General features: G+C 45.2%; 1 protein-coding gene across 1 annotated transcript in view; it reads left to right on the top strand.

Annotated features, from left to right (window-relative positions):
• Positions 1 to 26,417, top strand: part of fam222aa (family with sequence similarity 222 member Aa) — a 54,032-nt gene that overhangs the window by 5,034 nt on the left and 22,581 nt on the right. Inside the window, exon 2 of the mRNA XM_030791023.1 lies at positions 25,171 to 25,319. Coding sequence (XP_030646883.1) covers positions 25,220 to 25,319 — 100 coding nt within the window. The 5' untranslated portion in view covers positions 25,171 to 25,219. The remainder of the gene's footprint in view (positions 1 to 25,170; positions 25,320 to 26,417) is intronic.

Below are 26,417 nucleotides of genomic sequence, written 5' to 3' on the forward strand. Positions count from 1 at the left end.
CGTGAACTTTCATCACAGATCACAGAGTATTATGGGAAGTGAGTGAGCACTCAGCTCTGTGTTATTTCAGTTCAGTTCAGTCCAATCCAATTCAATTCAGTTCAATTCAATTCAATTTTATTTATCTAGCTCCTGTTACTCTAGAGATGGGGTCAAAGCAGCTTTACTGAATACTGGGCCTGACCCTCACCGCACCCCACCCATTGGTGAATGAGCTTAGGGTAACACTAGGACAGAAAAGTCAGCCCCCACTCCCCCACCCATCAAGTGAGGTTTTCAGTCAGAGCTAAGTCATGGACAAAACTGTGAGTAAAGCATAAGGAAGCCATCACAAGGCTGCGTTGCGTTGGGTTGGCTTTGTTTCGGAGGGGTGTAGGGGGGTCCTGGCAGAGAGCGAGGGAGACAGGCAGTTGGGCGGGCCAACAAGCCGGGTCAGAAACAGCGGAGCTCTCAGAACCGAGGCCGATGATCATGTTGGTAGATGCCTGCACGTGCCGAGTCTGGCAGGTCACTTTGTGTGTGTGTGTGTGTGTGTGTGTGTGTGTGTGTGTGTGTGTGTGTGTGTGGACTGGGGGGCAGATGGCCTTGGGGTGGGGAGAGAAAGACAGAGCTGAGCATTAGTACTCAGGTGGAAAATCGCTAATGACAGAGAAATTTTCCTATGTTACACCGGGGAGAGTCAATTACACCGTATTTTGATGCTAGCCATCCGTTCAGCTTTGGAGCTGTCTCCCCTCCACCCCCCCACCCCCACCCCTTCTCCTGTCTGAGTTCTCTTGGTCCACAGCATTGTATTGGGAGTAGACTTTTTTTTTTAAATATGTAAATAACATTTCATGCACTTTAGCCCACATGTGCAAGAAATCTTGGCAATAAGCTCCTTCCTCATGCGGTTATTGCTCTCTTGCTTCAACTTTGAACTACAAGATGAACTCTGAAGTTCTTTGCCGTTCTTGCTTAAGTCAGGCTCTCCTCAGATTGGTTCCTTCAATCTGTCATCGTCACAAATAAACACTTTACTGTATTGTTAAGTAAATTGTGGTATGAATGTCACATAGATCATCAGTGAACAGTGAAGAGATCAGATAGTAAAAATAAAAAAGTGTTTAATTAAAATCTTTCAGATCTTTGTTGTCTTGAATCCATTTGAATACAGTATAGATACAGTAAATGCTGCTTGTAACAATAGAGGCAATATCATACCTTTTTATAAAAAGAGTCTGTCATTCATTTAATGTTATTTTTCTTTTAAATGCTGGCCATGGTCTGAATCCCAGAGGACAAACCACTGACATTTAGCAGAACAAATATATTCATGTTTTCTCTTTTTCATGATGAATTCATTCTGCTTTACACAAAATATAACTATTTTTTTGTACGGCAAGCAGAATTTACACTCAGGGAGTGTAAAAAGTGTTGTCATATACACACACACACACACATATATATATATATTTATATATATATTTATATATACACACACACATACACAGTATATATATACATATAATATCACATGAAGTCAGTTTGCTTTGCCTCTTTATTAGAACTCAGTGATGAAAAAAAACCCTTGAGTTTTCTTTCTCATACATTTGAAGCGTAAAGCCTGTATGGTACATAGGTGACTAATTCAGTGGCCCCACAGCGAGGTTTTGGACAGATTCTTAAGTTGGAAAAACAGCCGTGCACTTGCGTTCCTGCCAAAACACATTAAAGGCATTCTGACAGTTTGGAAGGGGGGGGGGGGGTGTTGTTGTTGCGTGACCTGTTTACACGGCCTGTTCCATTTGCTGCGAAACAAAATCACTTTTTTTTTTTTTTTTTTGCCAGGCCACATCCAAATTCACCCCGTTTAATTACAGTCTTAATCACTTCCAAGAAGTGAAAAAAAGTCATTTGCATTCTCCTCTCTCAAAGTTCGTTCCGAAGGACGGACGGCCGCGTTTGCAGGCATTTAAACAGTAACAGAGGGGGCAAGAGGTGTCAGTACCAATGACCTAGATGGGGTCTGACACCTTCCACGCTCGCTGTTACCGGCAAGTGTTCCAGACAGCCTGTTACCCAATTTTCGCCGTGTTGCTTGTAAGGTAATGGAATTTTCACTGACTGGAGAATATAGTGGCTGTGTTCCGGGGAGTGGTCGCTGTTACTCACTTGCAAGTTGTTCCCTCTTTCTCTCTCTCTCTCTCTCTCTCTCTCTCTCTCTCTCTTTCTCTCTTTTTCACTCTTTCTCTTTTTCACTCTTTCTGTCTCTCTCATTCCAGAACAGTATTTATTTAAAAACAAAAGTGGAGGTTATTGTTTGCTTGTTTGTTTGTTTGTTTTACCGGAGTCCGTGCTATTTCCAGCGGCAGAGAATGGGCTGATCTAGTGAGTGGAGAGTTGAGAATAAACTCGTCCAGCTGAAGAATAAGGCTGCCTGCGTCTCCCTCACTATTGGTTTGTGAAGAAAGGCGAAATACGCTCTCCTGATATGATGTTATTCTCAATATTCTCTGTGTTAGCAGGCAGTCAATGACCCGCTGGAGGTGCGCTGAAAATATATCCATCGTTCATACCCAGACATCATTTCCTAGCAGAGTCGAGAGTGTAGCCAGGAATTTCCGTTATTTTCTTTCGTGTGTTATTGCTGTTGTCACGGGAAAAGGTGTGTGTGTGTGTGTGTGTGTCTGGGGGAGTATATGAGGGGGGGGTTCAGAACCCTGGTGATATTAGGCCCTGAGGCTCATCTCCTTTCTACATGCCTGCCTTTGCTCACATGCAGAAATGCAAGCACACACACACACACACACACACACACACACACACACACACACAAAACCATGCACGTGCACATGCCGCGCACTCGGTTTTATTACCTCCTGCCCGCTGCTGGAATTGCTTCCCTCCCTTGAGTGAGCCAGGCGAAGCCAGCTTTATTGTGTTAACCTATTTGTGTGTCAAGAGCGATTGGGCCGTTCTTTATCACTGTTTGTATTTGAATGGGGGGTGGCAGAGAGAGAGAGGGATGGGGGGGGGGGGGGGGGGGAACGAGCAGCTCAGCAGTGGGGAGCAAAGACTTAGATGGATGGCTGTCGCTCACCGGATAATGGCTCGTTGCTAAGCAATATTTGCCCCCCCCCACCCCCTACCCTATCCATAATAATCTCTTTTTATCTCTCAGAGATGTCATGTATAATTATAAGCCAACTGCCATCTTTTGAAATCTGCCTAATGGGTCTTTAATTTATTTAGTTGGATGTGTGTGTGTGTGTGTGTGTGTGTGTGTGAGTGAGTGCGTGCGTGCATACCCGTTTGTTTGCGCGTGCATGTGTGTGTGTGTGTAGCGAGGCATTGTATATGTTTGGAAGGACACTTGTGCATGTGATTGTGTGTGTTTGTGTGTGTGTGTGTGTGTGTGTGTGTCTAGGCACACGTAGGCGGTTAGGTTTTTTGCGGTTACTGTAGGATCAGAGGTCGTATTTTTGGAAAACACTCCTAGATTACACATTGTGTGTTTGCTGATGTGACTTTGTGTGTGTGTGTGTGTGTGTGTGCGCGCACGCGTCTGTTCGCTTATCCGTCTTCCTCTGTCTACCCCAAATGGCCCTCTGATTGCGTTTCCGTGGTAGCATTATCTGTTTTCCAGTGATGAGCAGCTGTAGGCTCAGGTCAACTTGGATTATTTATCCGCCTAAGAACCTTTAGCTCGGTGACGCTTGGCTATGGATCGCCATGACGATTACCCGGGGTAGGGGGGTGGGGTGGGGTGGGGTGGGGGGGTCACTGTGCCTCAGCCTGCGCCTGGCTTGATCGCCCCCCCCCCCCAACGAACCCCTCCCTCCACACCTCTACCACCTCACCCTGCAAGGACCCTACATTTCCTAAGATCTTTATCGAGTAAAAAGAATTGCTGACCCTTTGTTGTTTAATGAATTGCCAGACCAGCTTCAGAGAAATTAGTGTTTTGGCAGATATGGCTGGCTGGAAGCCCACATCTTTTAACTGACTTGAAGTCTGTTTGTTGAACAGGTGCCTGCATGCAAGAAATGAGGCTGAGTTTTGTTTTTTGGTTTGTTTTGTTTTGTTTTGTTTTGGGTTTTTTTTTTCCATAGGAACCATTTCAGTGCATGAATGTTTAAAGCACGCTTTGAACCTTGAAAAGTAACCTTTGAAAGGGGTGATGGTGATGGTGTCAGAAAGACCACCCAGCTGTTACAAACTGGTTCAGTTCTATCCTTGTTGTGTTTTCCCGCTGTGACGTGAAATTGTGTGTGACAGAATCGTGTTTGCTCAGTTTCAGACACCTGTGAGAACAACTTTAGCTGTCTTCCAGGGGATATCTGTTGTTCTTTTCAGCGTTTCAGGTGTTAGTTGTGACCATCTGTCTCTGAAGACTTGAGGACCTGTCATATTTTCCGTGGGTTTTGGAGGCTAAGTCAAGAACGGCGTGTCTGTATTGACTGGCACGGGCGTTCAGACGTTTTTATTACATTTCATTCATGTACAAAAGCACGTGTGTGTGTGTGTGTGTGTGTGTGTGTGTGTGTGTGTAGCTGTGTGGTCATGCCTGAACACCCCCCCCCCCCCATTGGAAATGATACAGGCAGGATTCACTGCTAAATGACAGCACTCTCATGTCTCCACAGTAACATTCCACTGTTCCTTTGACTCTGGTCTGGGCCTGGCCTCCACGCTTTTCTCCTTTCCCGAGATCTGTCTGCTCCCATGGAATTTGTGACAGCTTCCCTGAGTTTCTGGAGACTGGATGCAGCTTTACTAAACGCACAACCCCCACCCCCACCCCCCCACGTCCTTACTGTGTGTGTGTGTGTGTCTGTGTGTGTGATATTCCACGACTGCTGCTTTGGGAACATCTGTCCAGCTGTCAGCTTGTCTCAGCCAATCAGCTGCTCCCATTTGTAGCAGCTGTAGAAAGCAGAGCCGGGGCACTGGGGCTTCTTCTGTCTCTCTGAGGAACAATGAAAGTGTGTTGAAGCACTGTAGTGTGCATTTGCACTAATCAGACAGACAAACCCCACAGTGCATGTTTGAAGACAAATGTACAAAGACAGGCAGGGGGAAAAAATAAAAAACAAAAAACAAGATGACCTTTTTTCTTTTTTTTTCAGTTTCTTCTTCCTCTTTAGTAGTACATCACTTCTTATGAATTATATTACTTAAACCATGATCAGAATTCTATGCTTTTATGCAAAACTAAAAGAGACAAACAAAGCTTCACCTTTCATCTTTCATCCTCTGTTGAGAAAATGCAGCACAATAGACTTGTTTTTGATCTTTTTTCTTTTTTTTTTTTTTTATTGCGAAGACCCAGGGACCCGCCAACATTTCTCAGTAATTACCAAAATCGGTACAATTTGTTTTGAAGATAACAACATTATCGTGTATGGTTTTGTTAGACTGCGTTACTCAGGCTCTCTCCATAATTGCTTCTGTCACTCGCCTTGTTCCCTTATGATGGCGAGGCTGACGTTTGTATCTGCCCGACGCCGTGAACGTTTTTTAGCCTTCGGTCACATTCAGTATTCACACTAACAGCCTAACTCAAGTCTTGCTGTTCTCAGTCAACCACATACGTCCCATGTCCCTCATCCAAAGGCCCAGTCCACGAAGGTGTTTCAAATAAAGGAGGGGTTAGGGACATGGATGGGGAACTGTGTATGTGTGTATGTGTGTGTGTGTGTGTGTGTTTGTGTGGGGGTCTATTTATGTCTCCCTGTAAACAAAGTCCCAGCGAGTGAGGTGTAATGGTGTGGAACTGACGAACGTCCGCCGGGATTCTCTCTCTCTCTCTCTCTTTCTCTCTCTCTCTCTCTCTCTCCCCTTCTGTCGCCTTCTCATCGCTCTGTCCCTCCCGTTGTTCTGATGTTGGGGATATAGGCAGAGAGGAGAGAGAGAGAGAGAAATGTGGTGTGCTGTGAGATGTTAGTGTCTGACAGGGGGAAACGAGCGTACTCTCAGGTCCACTGTGAGAGAACTCCTTTAGGGAAGGAGTCTGCATGAGGAGAACAGCTGTTCTGTGCGTCTCCCTCTCTCTTTTCTCCTTATTTTTTCTAAGAGTGTCTTCTTCTACAATGCAAGCTCTTTTAAGAGTTCGTTTTATTTACATATTTGCTGTCGTCGCATAGACATTAATTAGCAGGCTATTTTTCATGGTTCAATTCGATTTGTCAAGCGTGTAAAGTGTAATTGAATAACAGTAGATTTAGTGTGAACGTAATGCAGTTTGAGTCTTTGTTGTCCAGATGTCTTTAATATGCCCTCAAATGGCGTAGTGTCTACTCCTCCTCTGTATATTTAGAATGGCCCGATACTGTTTCTTTTCAGCGGGACAGCTGCGGCAGAAGAAAACGGTTTTTTAAATAAAGTTTGATTGATGCACCCCACTGGAGCAGAGAAACCGCATGAATGTCTCCAATTAAGCGTCACTTAAGGTTCGTCTTCCAGCCCGAATTCTATTCTGTTCACCAGCTCATGTGACAGCTTAGTGCCGAAAACTGAAATGGGGATTGTCGAAGCGACGTTTTGGCAATAATACATTGTTCTAACGATTGAAGGGGTACCGTTGTCAAGTCGAAACCAAATCGCGCTGCTGTTCAATAAGTTCTCCTCCCCTGCTCGCTGATATTTAAACGTTCGCCAAAAAAAAAACAAAAAAAAACTCGGTGACAGGAAAATGCCTCGGCTCGTGACTTTCGGTTTTATCATTCAAATTTTCTCCATTGATGTTGCCTCGAGGTGATTGACGGGCGAATCTCAAAAGAGCTGCGAACGCAATCAAACCTCATCAGCCGCGTTTGTGACTGTTGACAATAGTTTTTACAATTTTTCTTCTCTCCCTGTCACACAAACCGTTGCTGCCACAACAGCAACCTATTAATCTTTTAAATAGGGCTTGACCTGGAGCCCATATTGTTTTTTTTGGGGGGGGGGGGGCCTCGAGGACTTTATGAGACCACTCTCGGAAAGGAAACGGCGGAACGAGACAGGTCTGTTCTCATTGTGAGGGAAGTAACCGAAACCTTCGGAAAACACACAATATTAGAAATCCAATCCATCACAAGTGTTATTTAAGAGCGGGATGCAGATGGCAGTCTGATTGTGGCCCGAACTGGCTGGTTTTACCTGATACTCCCCTGGTTCCCACTCAAGCCCCTCTGTCCTTCATCGCCTCTGTCTTCGTGTGGCTCCACACCTGTAAATTTATGGCGGGATGCTGAGGCCAAAAATAAGTCCAAGCGATGTGGAGTGGTTGAAGGGAGAAGGGAGAAGTCGAGGCGATTGGGACAAGGAGTGGCCTAGGCGAGAATCTGCTGTTAATTTAACGACGTCGTGAACATTACATGGATGTGCTGAAAGTATACCTTGTTGTTGAAGCCTAGAGATGACCTTTCAGGGTGTTCAGTCAAAACACAGAGGTTACAGACGAGCCCCTGCCACTTGCAGTCTACTCACAGAGTCGAAAAACAGACGAGTTTTGAATGTATCATTTTTATTGATTAGATGTAGCCCGGCCAACACATCAGCATCTCGAGCTGTAAGAACACTTAAAGTGATAATATTTTAGGTCTTGTTATTTTTTTTTTTTTTTGAAGGTTCAGGGATTTCTGCAAATAAAAAACTTTACGTGCAGAAAGTTCGGGGATTAGGTGCGCTAAAGCTGTGCTATCAGACAGACGCCACGTTCTGGTGCTAACGATATAAAGACACTGGGTCATTTTTATCCCATTGATCGGACCGTCAAGCTGTTTTTGGGGGAGGTCCTCCGACTGCCGCCCTAACTAGCAAGGAGTCAGAGAGAAAAATGCGTCTTGACTGTTGACAGTGTTCTCTGTTTTGGTATGCTTTACATCAAGATTACCAGCCTGACTTGTGGTGGCACAGTTTTGGTTTAAATCACTGTAACTGCCATAGCTGAGAGAAATTAATGTTCATTTATATACAGAATATATATATATATATATATATAAAACAACAACATAGCTCTCACAGAACTTTTGTTTGCCTGTGAAAACAGATCTTGGACCAAGAACAAAGAGACTAGACAAATCACATGAGCCTGTTGGTCTGAGACATATTGTTGCGTTGGCAGTACCGAACTGTTGCCGGTTCTTTGTAACTTAAAGCTCGGAAAATATTTTGGCTTGGCTGCTCCCAGATCTTCAGAGGGTATGTATGCTTAGTAATCAAGCCATAACTCCTTGTCCCTTTGTCCTTGTTGACCCCCCCTCCTCCTACCCCCACCCCTTTAGCCCCTTCCCACAATTAGGATATGTCACTCAGGTCCCTGCTGAGAGAAACATGATCAGCCAGGCCGAGCACCAGACGGGCTGGCTGGACTTTGTGATACCCAGCCCTGGTGCTACTTGATAGGGTTCTTCCTAAGCCAGCGCTCTCCCTCCTGCTCTGTGAGGCTCCATTGACTTTCCCCTTTAGTAAACCAACCTCAGTGTCTCCGGACTCCAGTTCCACCCCAATTAACGAGAAGGCCCTTTTGCAAAGAACGCTGTTTCCGCACGAGATTAACAATATGCCAGTAGCCGATGTCAATCCCCGCGTCTGTGACATAGAGAGAAATGTTTGATTAATTATTGAAAAACAGATATTTGGGACACTTCAAAGAAACCGCCACAAATGTTAATTAGGTATGGAAAAAAGACTGACGAGTAGTCAGATTTTCCAAAACACACACACACACACGCAGCATAGAGAAGGATCCAACATCTAACAACCAAAACAAATGAATGAATAATACACTTTATTAGACAGAAACCTTGTCAAACACCCAAGGTCACCACGGATATGGATGAAGAAACACATGAATAAAACCAGAGATTAAACCAATAGCTGAATAAACAAATACATACAGTACATACACATCAGTTGGACTAAATTCACATGAAATAAATGATAGTAAAACTTTGTAAAACAGTTTCCTGTCAATGTGCCTAATACAAAATTGTGTCTAAGAGCAAACTGTAAACTGAGTTTGAGTTGGCGTTTAAAAGACCAGTAGTACCGTGACTTCATCTCACTAAATCAGTCCTCCATCCCAGTATAATTTTTGAACTCTGTAGCTCTTGTCTACAGACATACACAGTGATAAAAAAAAGCTATGTTGGCTGATTTATTCTTTTAAGGTCATATCTTCTGTGATGCTTTCCATCTTCGCCAGTGGTGTTTGCTGTCGATTAGGAGAAAGCAAATAGACCCTGTCCTAGATCTTGTGTGCTGTTCACACACAAATCTATCTTGTGTGTGTGTGTGTGTGTGTGTGTGTCGTGTGTGTGTGTGTGTGTGTGTGTGTCTGTGCGCGCGTGGGTGGGTGTGTGTGTGTGTGTTTCAAGACAAAAGAACTTCAGCACAGCCGTGAAAGCTCCTGAAATATCTCCATCCCCTTTTCAAACACTTGCTGCATAGCTTGGCTAGTGTGTAAGTATGTCTCTCCTCACCCCCCCCCCTTCCTCCCAGTCCAACCCAAAACCACCACCACCACCACCCAAACTCCCTTAGCCCCCAACCCCATCTCCCCAACCCAAAAACATCCACCCCACCCATATCCCTATTCAGGCATCACCCTTGACTTCCCACCTCATTGTTTTCTCTGGCGGATGGATGCAAAGCAGCCCCTCCAACGCTGCGAGCCTTCACTCAATAGCCGTCCCATCTGTCGGCTTTGGAAGGCTCTTCCCGGGCTTGAATTCCGCACGCTGCCTGCATGATGTATGAAAGAGGGCTGTCGCCTGGACTTGGCTGAATTGGGGTTTTAGGACCGCAGAGACTGCGGTGGGGTGTCATCTCTCATCCACCCCCCCCCAACCCCCCCCTAACCCCCCAGCCCCCTTTCCTCTTCCCTCCCTCCCTTCTTTTGGCACACACTCAGCCAGCTGGGGTGTGTGCACCGAGTTGGATGAGGGGCTCCCATTGTGCCTGTTCACAGGCCCCAAGGCGACAGGGTCACCTTGTCCCCAAACAAGTGCTGCCCTCAGTGGGGTTATTGGCTCTGTGTATGTATATGAGTGTGTGTGTGTGTGTGTGAATGAGTGAGTGTGTGTGCGTGTGTGTGTGTGAGAGAGAGAGAGAAAGCGAAGGCTCTGTCAGGCGGAGGCCAGACGCCCGAGCATTTGGGTACATTTATCTCGTGTCTTGGCCTTTTCAGATGCTTTCTCCATAGAGAAGCGGACCGTCTGGACCGGGGCATTCAATAAAACATCTGAGATGCTCTTTCAAAAAAAACCTCACTTCATTTTTTCTTGTCAAACATAAAACGTACTCAGCGCCTTGTGACTGGACACTTTAAAAAAACAAAACAGAGGTCCCATTCCTTCACACCGTCTTTGTTTCGGTGTTGAAATGCTCCCCCCCCCCCCCCCCGCCTCCGAGATGCCGTCAGAAGGCTTATCCAGATGAGATGTAGATTGCACAAGTCTCAGTACAAAGCTGCCTTAACAAATGAAGATCACAAGTCATAAAACATCAAAAAACTCGGGGTGTCCCACAACAGTGTTGAAACAGTCCCAGAAAATTCTCAGTTGGAATTGGCAGGTATCTAAATCTTCTGTTATGTTGACAATGGGTGTCAAAAAGGAGTCCCCCCCCCCCCCCATCAGAATATTTATGCCGCTATGTGAGTCTGTGAGCCTTTGCATATCAGCTTTATGAGTTCTGCCTGAGACATAGATCACAGGAATTTCAGCCGTAATTCACCTTAAATTGTCTGGCCGGGTTTTCTTCTGTGGTTCTGCTCTGGGGAAAGCTTACACAGGCAGGTCCGTTCTCATCTCTAGCAGCAGGTTGGTGTGAAATGTTTGGGAGTGGAGAGGTAAATTAAAATCCTCGGTTGTTTTGACAGCTGCTACGCTGTGAGTAATCAGCGCTGCGCGAAGAGCAGGCCGTGAACCACCGCTTTGAAGGCCGTTGGCTGGTTCCTCGCGGCTGGCACGGGCCTAATGTTGTTTAGTGTCGTCCATTTGGGATGAAGGGATGACTTTGCTGACTGGTTGTTCCCGATTTTCTGTCCTCTTTTCCCTGTGCGAGCGGCTCTCAAACCCGATCAAAAAACTACCATCGTTCCGTCTGCCGTCGTTGACGATCTGCTCTGTCGTTTTTCCCAAAACCTGATTGTCAAAGAGAGTCGCTTTCCTTGAACTGAAAGGGTTTTCCCCCACGGAAGTAAAAGTCTGGTGAATGATGTTTTAAGCGACGTATCACGACGCACTGTCTTTGTTCTTTGCTTTTTGTTGTTTTATCTCTCTAACGTCTTTGTGTAGAGTGGATATGTAGGGTCTTAGGAATCAATATTTCTGTGCAGTATGTTGCTTCAGACAAGAAGATGCAATTTGAGGTCAGAGCCTCGAACAGACATCAGATGTAGTCAGAATCGTCCCATGCTAACTTCAAGAAAGCGATCATTAAAGTCCTTTTTTTATGTTTTATACAGGCTTAGGTTTGCCCGATCAGAAGATGTTCAAAGGGAAACGAGCGAGCCATATGAATCAAATGTAGGTCGTTTGCCGCTACAGTGGCGTCTTGTCATTTAAATCTCAATTAAGTCCGACTCTGCCATCAGAGATGACACAGCCTTTAAATAACTCCCTTTATGACCTCATAATGAAGCGCCCGGAGTCGTTACGGAAACCGTGGAACGCGATCAAACAGACTCCATAACCAGAGGCAAGGTTATACGAGTCTAAACTCCGAAACGCATATCCAAAATAAGAAGCATTTCTCACGATAAACGGCAGTGCCGTAACCCACCGGCGTCGGCAGCTGGACTCACGGATCGGCGTTGGAAGGTTCCGGTTCTCCCGTGGATCATGGAAACGTATAGAATGTTGCCTAAGCTCTGTCGGTTCCTTATCTGCCCGGTCCTCTGTGATACCCACCAATGGTTCTTATCCTCATCTGAGACCTCAGAATCACCCAGTGTGGCTGAGTCAAGGCTGCATTAAGTGGGGGAGAGTCTGCGGTTTCACTGATGGATCCTCCTTTTGTTAACCTCCTAATGGAAGCCCCTACTCAGCTATCTCTTATAGCCCAGCCAGGAGCTAATTTCTGACAAGCATTACTCTCTTGCTCTCTTTTATGCGTTTTTTGTCTCCCTTCCTCAACGGGTTTTATCACGGCGCCTCAGCAGTCCAAGACTGCAGACTGTCAGTCTGGGGCAAGGGCAATGTCGGTCTTTTGTGTCTCCCTTGGCAACACCCCCGCCACCCACACCCCCCCCCCCTACCCACCCACCCACCAAGTCCTTCTGTCTCTCTTCAATTAAGACGATTTAAGACACTACTGCTTGTCTTCCCCTGTCTTGAATGACACATCCTCAGCAGGTGTGTGTGTCTGTGCGTGTGTATGAGCGTGTGTGTATGTATGAGTGTGTGTGTGTGTGTGTGTGTTTCTTACAAAAAAAAAAAAAAAAAAAGCAAAAGACAGCGTGCGAAGTCGTGCGTCTGGCAGGCTGCTTCATTTGGGAGAGAGCGTAAGAGTTTTCCCTTTGATATGAGCACTGGGAAGAAAACTGCAGTGACAGCACAATGAATAAATTGAAAAAGCCTCCTGTTGTAAATTGTCTATCGCTCGGTGACAAACGATCTGATAGGCTGCCACACGGCTCCGTCCCAGTAGAGCTGTGAATAACCTGCCTATCTCCTCGCTGCTTAGCGCCGGGCCCCTCGGTCGCTTAATAATTTATACGGTGTGAAATATTTTGCCTTGTCGCGGATTCACCAGCATGCTGGCTTGAAGTGAAAAGCAAAGGGGGCAGCAGGAGTCGGGGGGGGGGGGGGGGCAAACCCCTACACCCCCCCACCCCCTCTTAACCCCCCCATCAGTGCTAATTTAGGAGATTCTGACAAGCACATATTTTCACCCTTTCTCTCTCACATACACTCTCTTTCTTCCTCTCTCTCTCTCTGCCTCTCTCACGCACTTAGAGGAAGTGATTTTGACATTTGACAGGTTTTCCCCGCAGCCAGAACCTGGGGTCCAGTTTGTATATTCATCCCCGGTGGATGGCTTGTCAGGGTCGAATAACACGATTGTGAGGAGCGGAGTTGATGTTCATTTAGCCTGACTGGACCTAAAAATACAGGTAAAGTCTGTGTGGGACTTTTCGCGGTGTTTCCGCACGCAGGAAATAAACCAGCAGGAAAGGTTAGTGTCTTTTCACTACGCCTACCTGTTTTTTTTCGACCGAGGAAGCCATGCCCCTTACAACAAGCACTCAGACGCCGCCGTCGCCAACCGACATTAAGGTCTGAAGAGTTTTCTTTTCTTTTTTTTTTTTCATAAGATATTTCCTTATCCCTAATCCTTCAACAGGTCCCAAAAGCCCTGCCTACCTCAAAGCCTGTGATTACCTTGCCACTGAAATTAGACCTGCCATCAGACGAGTGGAAAATTGTTTGTTTTGTGTTCCAGGGGAGCCAATTAAAAAGAAATTGTGTTCATATAGGGAGAGGTTTCTTTTTTGTTTTTTTTGTTGTTGTTTTTTTCGCGTCATCGCTGCCGTGAAAAAGGAGATCTTGGCCTCTCCCGGCGCACTGATCCAGCACCCATAATGGAGCCCATTGTGTTGGTCAGAGGGAGGGACGGATGGACGGGTGGCTTCGACTCAAGCGTGTCCTTTGTGAATCAAACCCCTTTTGCTTCTGGCTTTGTCCGAAGGGTACGTTCTGCGCCCTAGGCTTACACAAACCCCCCGTTTTCTCTCTCTCTCTCTCTCTCTCTCTCTTTTTTGAGTCTCATTTGAGTCTCCCTGCTGCCAATTATGCAAACTATTAAAAATTTAAAAGGGGAGGGGGGTGTCTTTTATAATTTAATCCGAAAGTAATAGATTTGATTAAAAATGCATGAGCAGAGGTTTATAGATGAAACTAGAATTAGTGTCTATCAAAGGCGCCAATCGAGGATGCGCCAGGGAGTTGTGTGAAGGGAAAATGGAAGGTGAAGTGGGGGGAGGGGTGGGGTGGGGGGAGTATATATCTTATCATTATTCAAATGGGAAGTGATTACAGAAGTTGCTCGGTGCCTAGACAGCACAATTGGTGGTAGAATCGTCTCGAATACAGAGCAAATATCAGAATCAAGAACCTCCCCCCCCCAAAAAATCGAGACAATACAAGCCAAACGTCCTGTCCCTGTGGCTGATGGTCCTTTTTGACCCTTTTTTTTTTTTTGGCCCATTCTTGGATTTCAGCATGTAGAGGGAATTTACGTGTTTGTCGCGGGCTCAGATTTATTCTTGGCACCGTTTAGGGCGCCCTAATGCGCCGGTGAAGAGCATAAAGAAACCGAATCAGAGGGTCAAATTATCGCAGTGGAGTCGGATATCAGGGCGCAGAGCGAATCGCGCTTTGCCCCTCCGTAGCTCTCCGCTCTCGATCCAATCTGTCAATCTTCTCCCGTCTCCCCTCTGATCGCTCGGCCCCTGCTCTAAAACTCAATTAAGTATGCATGTGGATCGCATGAAGCATAAGCCGTGCGTCGTCTGTGGGAACCGTTATTCACCGACTAGAGACTGTCTGGATCTTAGCCAGGTCTAAAGCTTCTGGGCTTGACTGGGTTTTGGCCGTTGGAGGCTTTTTTTTTTCTTTTTTTTTTTTTTTAAGCAGCAATCTACTCAATCTGGAAGGCTGAGTGCTAGCAGAGGAAATCTGGTTAGTATCTTCAAAAAAAAAAAAAAAAAAAAAAAAAAAAGCCCCTCTTTTCAGAAGGATTTCCCCACTCTTTTAAGGTTGGAGCTGTGTATGGTGGTTTGATCTGGTCCAGTGAAGCCCGACTTGACCCTCTGTGTGGAGCCAATCTAATACGGCACACCATGCAAAGCTGTCCCGGGGGGGGTTTGGGGGGGTGATGGGAGGGGGTCTGTTGGAACACTTCTTAGCTTCGTTTCGCCCATGTAGGATCCACAAAACTTGAAAGAAGCTATTGGAGAACTTCACCCAAATGCAGCTGATGTTAAAACTCCTCAAAGTTCACTACACCTCATCTCAAGAAGAAAGGGTTGATCAAATAAATGAATAAATAAACAAACATGTATTAAAAGGTAATGAGGTATATTTACTTACTCTTTTTTTTTTTTTAACGTTTGCCTCGGAGGTAGATATTTCTGCTCTCGGAGCGTTTGGTATTTGTTGCTCATTCGTGCACGGTGGGGGGTTAAAAATGCGACGGAATGAATCGATTGTCCCGGCGAGCTGAAAGGGTTGATGGGAACAGGGCCGGGGGTATCTGCGGAGTGCTTATCCCCTTGTGGAGGAGGCAGAGTCACGGCACCTTCGTATCAGGGGGCTGTGGTATGGAGGATTAGGCAGAGAGACACGTTGGGCCCGGAGGAAAGATTTAAGGATATCCAGTCCTTTAATGCAGCAAATATACGGAGAAAAAAAAAAAAAAAAAGAGGTTTAAGCTTATTGCCTAGCCCAATCCCCATTTTCAACAGAAATGCATATTAATAGATTGAAGAAAAAAAAAAATTCAAAAACGATACCCAGAGTTCAACAGTTACATTGACCTTGCCTCGGCGGGGGGAAAAAAACAAAAAATTAGAAAGACGGTTTTGTTTCAGAGGGATTTAAACTTCCCCTTTGCTCTGTTTTATTCAATTTTTGAGTCAATGGCCTCATCGGCTTGTGTGTAATTTAATCGTAGCTCGGCTGGCTGTGGGCAGCATCTGTGCACTGAGCTGAGATGGAGTCACCCCCCAGCCCCCCCCCCCCCCTTCCACCCACCCCCCCCCCACCCCCCAGACTAATCCCTCAGATTTCTCCACTCTCCCAGCCCTAGGATCACTCGGAGGGGCCAAGACAATTATCATCCCTAGCTCTCATGCTAATGCAATCTCTAACTAGATCTTCTCTTAAAAAAGAGAAAGAGGGGAGGGAGTTAAAAAAAAGGAAGAAAAAAAGGATGATGGAGAAAAAGGATATGATGCAGGGAAGATGATCCAGCTAAAGACAGCCTCCCTCCCTCCCTCTCTCTCTCTCGCTCTCTCTCTCTCTCTCGTTTTCTCTCTTTTTGGAGATTAACATTTAATTATGAATCACTCCCCAGCAGTGGTACTGAGGGTCAGAACCAGGGTACATTCAGCAGAGTGAAAAGGGCAGAAAGTAATTTAAGCAGCTGAACCCTGGCTAAGTGTGTGTGTGTGTGTGTGTGTATATATGTGTGTGTGTGTGTATATGCATGTGTATGTGTGTGTGTGCATGCACATGTGTGTGTGCATATAAATGTAAATGTATGTGTGTGTGAGTGTGTTGGTGAGAGAGAAAGATGACAGCATGTGTCAGGTCTGGCCTCACAAGCCCATGTCCTAAACGTTTCCTCTTCTATACACTCTCAAAGCGATGCTCCGACCCCTTTCCAACATTCCACTCTGGTCCTCAACAAAACGGAATTACGCCTGTTAAATGTACGACATTATCTTTCACACTCTGCGGAAACTTCGGAAACCGAAACATTGTACCTGTGAGCGAGTGATCAGTCTTTGGATTGTTTTCTCAAAGTCAACATTTGAACACAACCGTTGTCGTGTCAACCACAATTTAAAAGAGCCAGCTTTGACCTTTGCACAAGTGTGTCGGCGCGGCGACCGGTAAAGGATTTGAATATTGCTGGGATGGAGGTGGCTTGTCTTTTCTGTGTATTCTTGCAAAGCGGCTTGCTTTATCCAAAAGATATGGAGAGTAATATTAGGGAGTGTAACAGTGGGTGAAAGAGTGATAACCAAGGTGTCCCGTGGCTCTTGCAACTAGGTATACCCCCCCCCCCTCCCCGCCCCCAATAAAACTCGTAGAGAGACTACAATCTCATGTTTGCAGGACTTATCAAACTCTTCTGTAGAAAAAAAGATTATCATTATACTAATGGGCTACACACACACACACACACACACCTCACTTTACCTCCCGCCTCGGTTTGGATCGAGTGATAACACAGTCCCTTATCGGTCTTGGCTTTGACACGGAAAGTGCTGGAGACTTCCTGTCATTACTTGCAGGAAAGTTATTCACCCTTTTCTCATTACCGAAGTGAGGGAGAGAGATATGGAGACCTTGCAGATAATGGTAGAGGGTAGAGGAGATGGCTGATAGGCTGTGAAGAACCTGTGTGTGGGAGAGAATTTCAATACGCTGCGTTAGCGCTGGAAATGTGCCACGGGATGATTTGGAGCCAGATTAAGGTTCCGAGAATGATGATGCGATGTGGGCGAGGGTGAGACGACCCAGAAATTTTGTCTGGATGTTAAATCAATCGGTGGTTTTTATTTAGCGCGGCGTAGTCCGAGCAGGTAACTGAGCCCGAGCATTTCAAACATAATCTAAGCAGTACAAGAGAAGAAGAAGAACACAAAAGCGGAGCTGTTAGTTTTTTGTTTGTCTGAGGGGTGGGGGTGGGGGGGGGGGGGTGGGAGGAGGGTTATGTGGGAACCTGGAAGGGAATGAAATTAGAACAGGTCACCCACCCCCCTCCCACCCTCCCCTCTAGACACCGTTCAGTGCTGACCTTGTCGTTCATCGAGATGGATCCGGTAACTTGTGACAGATATCAAAGGGTGCATCGAGAAAAAGATGCGTAGGACGTCTGTTTTGATGGAATCACGTCGTCTCAATAATTGATTTCTCTCGCTCAATAGCAATGACTCATGGGAAATTGAGGTCAGCAGACCCAAAGGGACATCTGTCATTGGCTATTGGAGCTTTGTCCTCAGATGCCATTGCTGGAGGGAATGGCTTACGCATGCGGTGGAGAAATGCAGGGGAGATTTGTGTTATTTGCTCGTAATTATTTTTTTATTGATGTATTGATGGTACATTGAGCTTTTATTAATTACGTGTGTGTGTGTGTGTGTGTGTATGTGAGAGAAAGAGAGACAGAGAGAGGGTAAGAGGGTAAGAGGTTTCTGCGTGTGTATGTGTGTGTGTGTTTTTGTGTGAGTGTGTGTGTGTGTGTGTGAGAGAAAGAGAGAGAGAGGATGAGAGGTTTCTGTGTGTGTATGTGTATGTGTGTGTGCGTGTGTGTGTTTTTGTGTGAGTGTGTGTGTGTGTGTGTATACAGTTCCTTTGCTTTAGATGTTCTAAGGCATTACTTTTTCACTTTGGTGTGTGTTTTCTTCTCCCTCTTTACAAATGCTTTTTTTTCCTTTTCTTTTCTTTTCTTTTCTTTTCTTTTCTCTTCTTTCTTTTTTTTTTGTTTTGTTCTCCCTATAAATGACAGAGCCTCGTCTTTGAAATTGGAGCTTCAAGCAGCGACGTGATGGCTCAACAAACAATGAACAAAACACTTAAAAAAGAAAAACACAAAGTGTTTGACTATTCAAGTGAACCAATGAATAAGGGCACTGAAGAGGAACTTGTTTTGGGGAATGGGGGTGAGGACTATTCAGAACAGGCTGTTGTTTTTTTTTTTTTGCGCTATTGTCTTAATCCAACAACAAGGTCATCATTATGTGACGCTAACGTTCAGTGTGTGTGTTCCTATACAATAAGGGCTACGCGCAGTCATTTGGCCAATTGGTGTTTTCTGTCTCGCGCTTTTGGGGGATTTTGCGTTTATTAAAATTTCTCTCCGGATTTGGATTTGGACTGGATGCTTTGGAGAAGCGTGATGGTTTTTGTTTAAAGACCGTCAGCGTCGTTGGTGTCGTTGTGGCCCGAACTTATCTCAGAGGGAATGCTTCCCCGAAATCCAAAAAAAAAAAGCCCTGGATCTTACCCCCTCGATAGAAACCTCTTGTCTACCAACATTATCAGCAGCCTAACAGGTTTGTTCATGGCTCTGTTTGTATATGCAGATGTCTTCCTGTGTGTGTGTGTTTAAGAGACAGAGAGAGAGAGAGAGAGAGAGAGATATCCTGTTGCCTGTCCACTTTAAAACCAGCGAAATATTCATGCATTGTAATCTGCAGCTACCGTCCCAGGTAGCTAGCTGTCTGAGGGCAGGTATGACAGCATGACTCCAGAGGAGTGTGTCGCGTCATTTCACAAAAGAGTTACGTCGACTCTTCATCTGCCCGTCCTGTGAGTATAGAGACTGTACTAGACCGAGTGTGAATGCTCAGAAAAAAGAACAACAACAACAACAACAACGCTGTTTGGATCTTCAGACAATCTTCTCCATCTGTTTAGACATCAGACAATGCCTGACGCGAGTCTGACCCCTTTGGAAAGAGACAGCATTGAAAAAGTGCAGTGCATGCAAATACACTGTTTTCTGTGTGATTAAATGGTTTCTTCAGGTATACACTGGCCAGCAGAGGAAGCTTTAGCGTTGTTTGTGTGTGTGTATGTGTGTGTGTGTGTGTGTGTGTGTGTGTGTGTGTGGACTGTCAGCAGCTTAGCGTTTACCCTTTGCTCTCCAGGTAGTTCTCTGGGTTTGTGTGTGTATATGTTTGTATTCATGTGTGTGTGTGTGTGTGTGTGTGTGTGTGTGTAGGTTTTATCCTCCTCTGTATAAATATGTCGGCAGGCCGGTATTGTTCGGGTGAGTCGTTGCCTCTTGTCGCTGAGGCTGTTGAGGCTGGCTAACAATGGCTGGATTTATGTCCACAGCAAGTGTGCCTGTCTGTGAATGCCCTCTCTGAAGGATTGTTTGTTTGTTTGTGCGCTCTCTATTGTGCGAGTGTGATTTAGTGTGTCTTTGTGTGTGTTGTTGTATGTGTGCGTGTGTGTGTGTGTGTGTGTGTGTTTGTTTTAGTCCTTGCGTATTTAGTCTCTGTGTGTGCATTTGTATTTTTGTGTGCGATTATGTGTTTGTTTTATCCCTTGTGTGCCTGTATATGTTTGCATGTGTGTGTGTGTGTGTGTGTGTGTGTGTGTGTGTATGTGTATGTATATATGAGGCAAGGGTAAATTTTCTCATGTCTTTGTTTTTCTGTCCTTTTACGTTGTTTATGTGTCTGAGGGAGAAACAGAAAAAGGGAAGGTTAGCGAGAGTTCAAGATACGTTTAAATCCTAAAAATTCTTTTTGTGTGTGAGAGACAGTTTGTATGAGTGTGCATGTGCATGTGTGACTGTGTGTGTCAAACAGAGGGAGAAAGAGAGAGAGACGGAGAGAGAGAGAGAGAGAGAGAGAGAGAGAGAGAACAGTAACAAACATAAATGAGTGAAGGGAGAGAGCAGCGACATTGCCAGCCGTCCCTAATGGGCCTTTTCATCCTCTCTCCATACAAGTGCTGCTCTGGCTACAGGGGGATTAGTGGGGGTCTGAGCGGGAGACAGAAAGGTTCTGAGTGTGTCGATTGGATTAACTTTTGGGGGGCTTATTAAAGGGGAATGGGGCTGTAGGGGGTGGGGTGAGGGAAGGGGTAAGGGTTGGGGATTTGGGGGGGGTGTTGGTAGACACAGAGGCCTGTTTAAAGCTTGGCATGGAAGAGACCACAGTGAGCTGCCGGGGTCACGTTTCAATTTGTTTCACACACACACACACACACACACACACACACACACACACTTGCCCCTCTATGACTGGAGACAGTGGACCTGCTGGGGCACAGGAAATTGCTCTTGCCTGAACATGTTTCTCTCAGACAGGACAGAAGAGTGAAAACTGGGGTGACTTCTCAGGTTAAGGAGAGAGTGATGATGACGATAATTTGTGTGTAGTAGAACTGTTAGAGCGTGGATGTTAAACCTTTCTGTATTTCTACGTGCCCTTCATATATGTACATACACACACACATACGCACAGTCAGTCAAAGAGAGAGAGTGTGAAAGAAAGAGAGAAAGAGAGAGAGAGAGATCTCCAAACATACAGCCACTTTTATCTCATTACAGTTCATGCTGTCTGTTGAAAGGCCCTCAGTGTGTTCTCCAGGCTAGGATCTGAATTTCACAACCACTCATCTCTTTGCTGTGGCTGTTTGTTAAGAGATCCTGGTCGAGGGGTAAGAGAGAGAGGGTGCAGAATAAACAGACTGAGCCTAAAACTGATGCTCCTCATGGGGAGGTGTGTGTGTGTGTGTGTGTGTGTGTGTGTGTGTGTGTGTGTGGAGGGTGGGGGGGACCTGCACTAATATCCCTTTTTTTTTTTTTCATTTTTTACTGACTGAAAATGAAAGACAATCGTGTAACTATCTTTAATTGTTTTTCATTTACCTTTCCAGTGTTGTCATGGTAAACACACACCACACACATACACACGCTCAGAGAGAGAGATTTTTTTTTTGTTGTTCCATTTCACAAATCAATTTTCTCGTGATACTGGGTCTCTGTGAAGGAGAGATGAGAGGAGGCAGAGGAGGAGAAAGCCTTTGACTTGTTTGTCGAGCCCCTTTGTCCTTTAATCCCTCTGTTTGTCATGGTATCCTGCTGTTGTCTATCACTGGAGAGAAATAAGAGATATGCCAGGGCCCAGGTCGACCTGACACTCAACTGACCAATCAGTAAACAGCGATCTAAAAGGCAAGAATGAGGTCACCAACCTTTTTTTTTTTTTTTTTTGGAGCGAGACTTGAGCACAAACTCACACATACAGACACACACACACACACACACACCCCTTTTGGTTCATATCTCTCACTGGCTCTGAGTGTATCAGAGAAAGAGAATTAAGCTTAAACTAGTCCCATCAACTTCATGTCTCTTTTTCTTTATCTCTCTTTCTCTTCATTTCTCATTGTCTTGCTAAGCTAGATTCTGTGAATGGGGGCGGGAGATCAATAACCTAACAGGAGAGTGAAGTTGTGGAGGAGGAGGATAGGGGGAAAAGGTGTGTGTGTGTGTGTGGAAGAGAAAGTGATTTGATTGGTAAGGTAAAAGTTTCCCTGTAAAAAAGGTTCTCTAATAGAGGCGAAGCCTCATAATACATGTTTTCCCAATTGGAATGAATTACCTTTGTGTTTTTGCTAACCGTGTGAGTTTATTTGTATTTGTATTTGTGTGTGTTTGTGCACGCCTGCCTGTGCCTGCATAAGGGGGGTACATATGACAAAATACTGGGTCGGGAAAATGCTCAGATTTAGCTCTGTCTTTTATGTACACATAGCCAACGCAAACAAAATGATGTCCGTAATTTGGTGTAATAGCGTAATACGTCAAAGGATGATGGTGTGCGCCACTGGTTTTGATGTTATGCTAATGAACTGTTTTACCCTGCCCCAGCCTGTTACAGCGTTCGTCTTTAATCTGTCCAGTTGTACATCTCAAGCTTCTGTTTTTCGTCAGAATCTCTAATGGTACAGTACGTAAAATCTACGAGTTAAATTTACTCTTTGTTCGGGTAACAATAAAGTTTAAATTGGTTGTTTGTCAGGTGTCAATTTGTTAACTCCCAATAAGGGCATTTTGAATACGTTTCGCACACTCGTGCTTGTTAAACGATAATCTGTAAAACAAAGTAATGCGGCCGCTGGCAGGTGGTTAAATGCTCGTTTAGTGATTCATAGCGAAAATGAATAACGCGTGGAAAAGGCTCGATGACAAGCGCGTGAGGGAAATCATTTCTCAATAATCCTTCGGTGCATCGCGAGCGCAGTCGTTGCCGCTGACAGCAAGGATGAAATATTTAGCAGCGGTCTTTGTCTCAGTGGTTAGACTACTGCTGTGAATACCGGCTCGGGTGGAGATGTGTCGTTGGCCAAATGAGTGTAGACTTGGTGATGAAGGTGAATATCCGAACGCTCTGAAGTGGTTAATCAATACGAACTATCAGCATCACAGGCTAATTGTTGTCCTTTGTGGTTGTTGTATATTTTGATCACGATTTCTCAGAAACGAGTCAATAAAAGCGCTATTTTATATCACTGCCTTCAGCACTGATTGAGAAGGTTGGTAGACATTAGCCCCTGGCCGTATACAGGAAATTGATGCGTAGTTTTTTTTTGGGGGGGGGGTTCTTCCGTTTTGCCATCAGGATTTTTCTCATCCGTCTGCAATCTCGCCTGCATGACGTTTGTCACTGCCTGCTATTTGATTAATGACCTTGTCTGAGTGTCTCAGGTGAACTAACAGGGAGACAGAATGCGTGCGATCTGGGAGGTAGTTCTGAAAAAGGTTACCGTTAGGTTTAGTCATAGCTTTTGGCGATGGTGTGGATGAGGCACTTATATCAAGTACTTCTATAGTTTTTTTTTTTTTTATTTCTCTATTTTTTTTTTTTTAAGTAAGTGCTGGCGGATTTCAGTGACGGCTGGCAGGATGCACCCCCCTACATGTCTCTTCTCTCCTCCAGAGTGGAGAGATTTACGGCTTTTGGGGGAGGTGGGGGGGGGAGATTGATTAGCGCCGTCACTGAGCTTGATGTACGGTTGGCATTCCCCCCCCCACCCACCCCCTCTCCCACCCAACTCAACAGCAATAACACACTCACAACACACACACACACAAACACACACACCAATATATAAATCCTCCCCAGGCCCCCTTAGCTGTCGTCAGTTGAATTCACAGCAGACAGATTGCTGTTTTAGGCATTTCTATTCTCTCTCTCTCTCTCTCTCTCTCTCTCTCTCTCTCTCTCTCTCTCTCTCTCTCTCTCTCTCTGTGTGTTTCTTTCTGTCTGCCTCAATAGATAACTCCATCACTGAATCCCCAAAGGTAGTATCTGTGTGTGTGTGTGTGTGTGTGTGTGTGTGTGTGTGTACACATACATACACACACTGATGGTTTACAAAATGACTGTGATTTTCCATCCCGCTCTCTCTCTGTGTGGTGACAGGGGTGGTGGATTTGTGAAAGAGTTGTCCTGCTAAAACTAGAAATCCTCTGTTGTGTAAACCTGGGTCAGAAGCTGTTTGGTTTTCTGTGCGGAGGAAACCGGCCATTAACCCTTTTCTTCTGTGGAAGCAGGTGTACGTTTGTAATTCTGCGCACAGAACCTGAAGAGGCAGCTGAGTTCGAAGTTAACCTCAAACAAGCGCTCCTCTGTCAAAGAGAAACGTTCTCAAACAGTCTGAGGCATCAGCCCCTGTCTGCATGAGCTAAATCGCTTCGTTTCCCTGCTCAGAATCACTTTTGACTATGTTCTCGCTCAGCTGGTTCAACAGTTAATTATTTGAAGTCTTGCAGTGAGAAGTGAGAAGTATACACGTGTAATTTTGGGTCATAATGGACATAGAGAACATGCAAGATCATGCCATACCTTAACCTCACAAAAACCTAAAAAGGATAAAACATTTCCACAAGATAAAATCATTTGTCTGTGATTGTGTATATATACTGTATGTATACATATAAATATGCACACACACACACACACACGTATGTGTGTATATATAGATAATATATATATATGAGAAAGCATTCACAAAAGAAGGATCCTATGCACAATTATGATTCATTCATTTGTAGGATTCGGTCAGCAGATTGAGAATTATGCTTTGGACCAGAGCTAAAAGTGGGGTGTTGATTGGTTGACTGAGGTTTCACAGTTGGGTTCTAATGGAAATAATGGAACATAACAGGCTCTCACTGAGATTTACGGGATATTTGTATCATGCCTGTGTCCATTATTATCATTGTTCACACAGGTTATTTGTTATTTGTTATGGAGTATGTGTGGTGTGTTTCAGTAGAATGTAGAAGAAGGCACAAAGACCTTTATTTTGGTGTTGTTGCTTTCCTAGCGCATTTAGGTGAGAGGTGACAGGGTCGGAGAGAGCACCACACAGTTTCACAACTTTATTACGACACCAGATTTTCTCTCTTTTGCCGATTCCTCTTCTTTCGCTTTTCTCCATGTCAGTTTTTTGCCCTCTCATGTAAACATTTAAAATAGATAGTCTCTTATTTCGTTCAAGTGTCACGGGTTGTTAATGGATTATGAATTCAGTGGAATGTGTGGTGAAAACAGTGACTCCAGCATGTGGAAGTAGCTTAACCGTGTTTATAGGAATGGAGGGTTGGTACATTCACAGATCCCTGAGTTTAAGTCATGGCTCTAAAGTCTCTCTCTCCCTCTCCCTCTCTCCCTCCCTCCCCCCCCCCTCTCTCTCCCCCCCCCCCCTCTCTCTCTCTCTCTCTCCCTCTCTCTCTCTCTCTCTCTCTCTCCCTCTCTCCCCCTCTCTCTCTCCCTCTCTCCCTCTCTCTCTCTCTCTCTCTCTCTCTCTCTCTCTCCCTCTCTCCCCCTCTCTCTCTCCCTCTCTCCCTCTCTTTCTCTCTCTCTCTCTCTCTCTCTCTCTGTCTCTCTCTCTCCCTCTCTCCCTCTCTCTCTCTCTCTCTCTCTCCCTGTAGGTCGGCCTCAGTGTCGTCGTCGCGGCTGTAGAACCACGCCCGCACAGTCATGTTGGCCTGTCTGCAGAGGAGACAGAACCCACCTCCACAACACCCAGCATGCGTCGCCAAGGCCCTTGAGCCGCCCCCCCAGCCCATCACCCGAAAATGTAAGTCACAAACGAGACGCAAAAAACTGCCCCCGAAATCTGCCTGCGTGCTGAAGACGCCCGTATTCGTTCAGACTAGCTCATTGTGTCGCCTCCCTGTTCTGTCGAAAGCCGTGGCTGGAAGCCGCCCTCACTTAAATAAACAACCGCTTGTAAATTAAATGGAATCAAAAACTGTTACGCTTCCCGTTCGGATAATGAAATGGGAAAAGGATGCTGGCTCAGTGTTACACTGGTAATTCAATTGGCCTCTAAAAGCAAGAATTGTCGAGTTGCAGCCCTTCGGTAAAGTGCACACATATTCACCCAAATCACCATCCAACCTCACATGTCTGGGCCTTCGCCATTTTAATGTCACCGGCATTAAACGATCTGAGTTTCTAAAGCAAGACCTGCTAGTAGAAGAATTGCTAGGGTGGACACTAGACCAGAAACTGAAGCGACCAGAGAAATAAAGTGAGTTGATAGGGGACAGATTTTGGTTACATTTGTTCCCCTGAGGAATTTCTTCTTTCACAACATTCTGTGGTGTTGTTTCAGACGCCGAGGCGTCCAACTGTCTGATGTCCACTGACCCTGGCACATAGTAAAAACTGATACTTTAAACTACAAAAAAAAAATCTTAGTTTACATTCTTTTCCTGTTCAGATGAGAAGAAAACACCAAACATTTACAGTGATAGACCATAATGTCAGCTAGCAACGACTGGCAGGATTGTTCACGTCTATTTAATCTGTGTGCAGAATTGGTCAGATGTCTGTGATCTTGTTTTTTGTTTTTTTCTCCTTCTTTCTTTCTGTTGTTGTTGGCTCTTCAGATCTAAACCGTACATACGGCTGTTCTGTCAAACTGTACTTTGTTTACAGTTTATGCTTAATTTCTGTTTCTTCAGCTTGAGTGGTATGCTTTAAACTTTTGAGAAATCTGATTGGCTGCAGAGGAAAAATTTGCACTATTTGGAGAGACCGTATCAAGCTCTACCCCTTTCAGTGCCAAACCCTTTTTGCAGGGTTGCTCTTTGTTGTCTAACAGTTCTGACATGTTTAGAGGACTGTATTTATAGGAATGTCCGGGAATGTCTGAGCTGGGATGTTTAAC

Source organism: Chanos chanos, chromosome 14 (assembly GCF_902362185.1).
Source record: "Chanos chanos chromosome 14, fChaCha1.1, whole genome shotgun sequence".
NCBI classification, from domain to species: domain Eukaryota; kingdom Metazoa; phylum Chordata; class Actinopteri; order Gonorynchiformes; family Chanidae; genus Chanos; species Chanos chanos.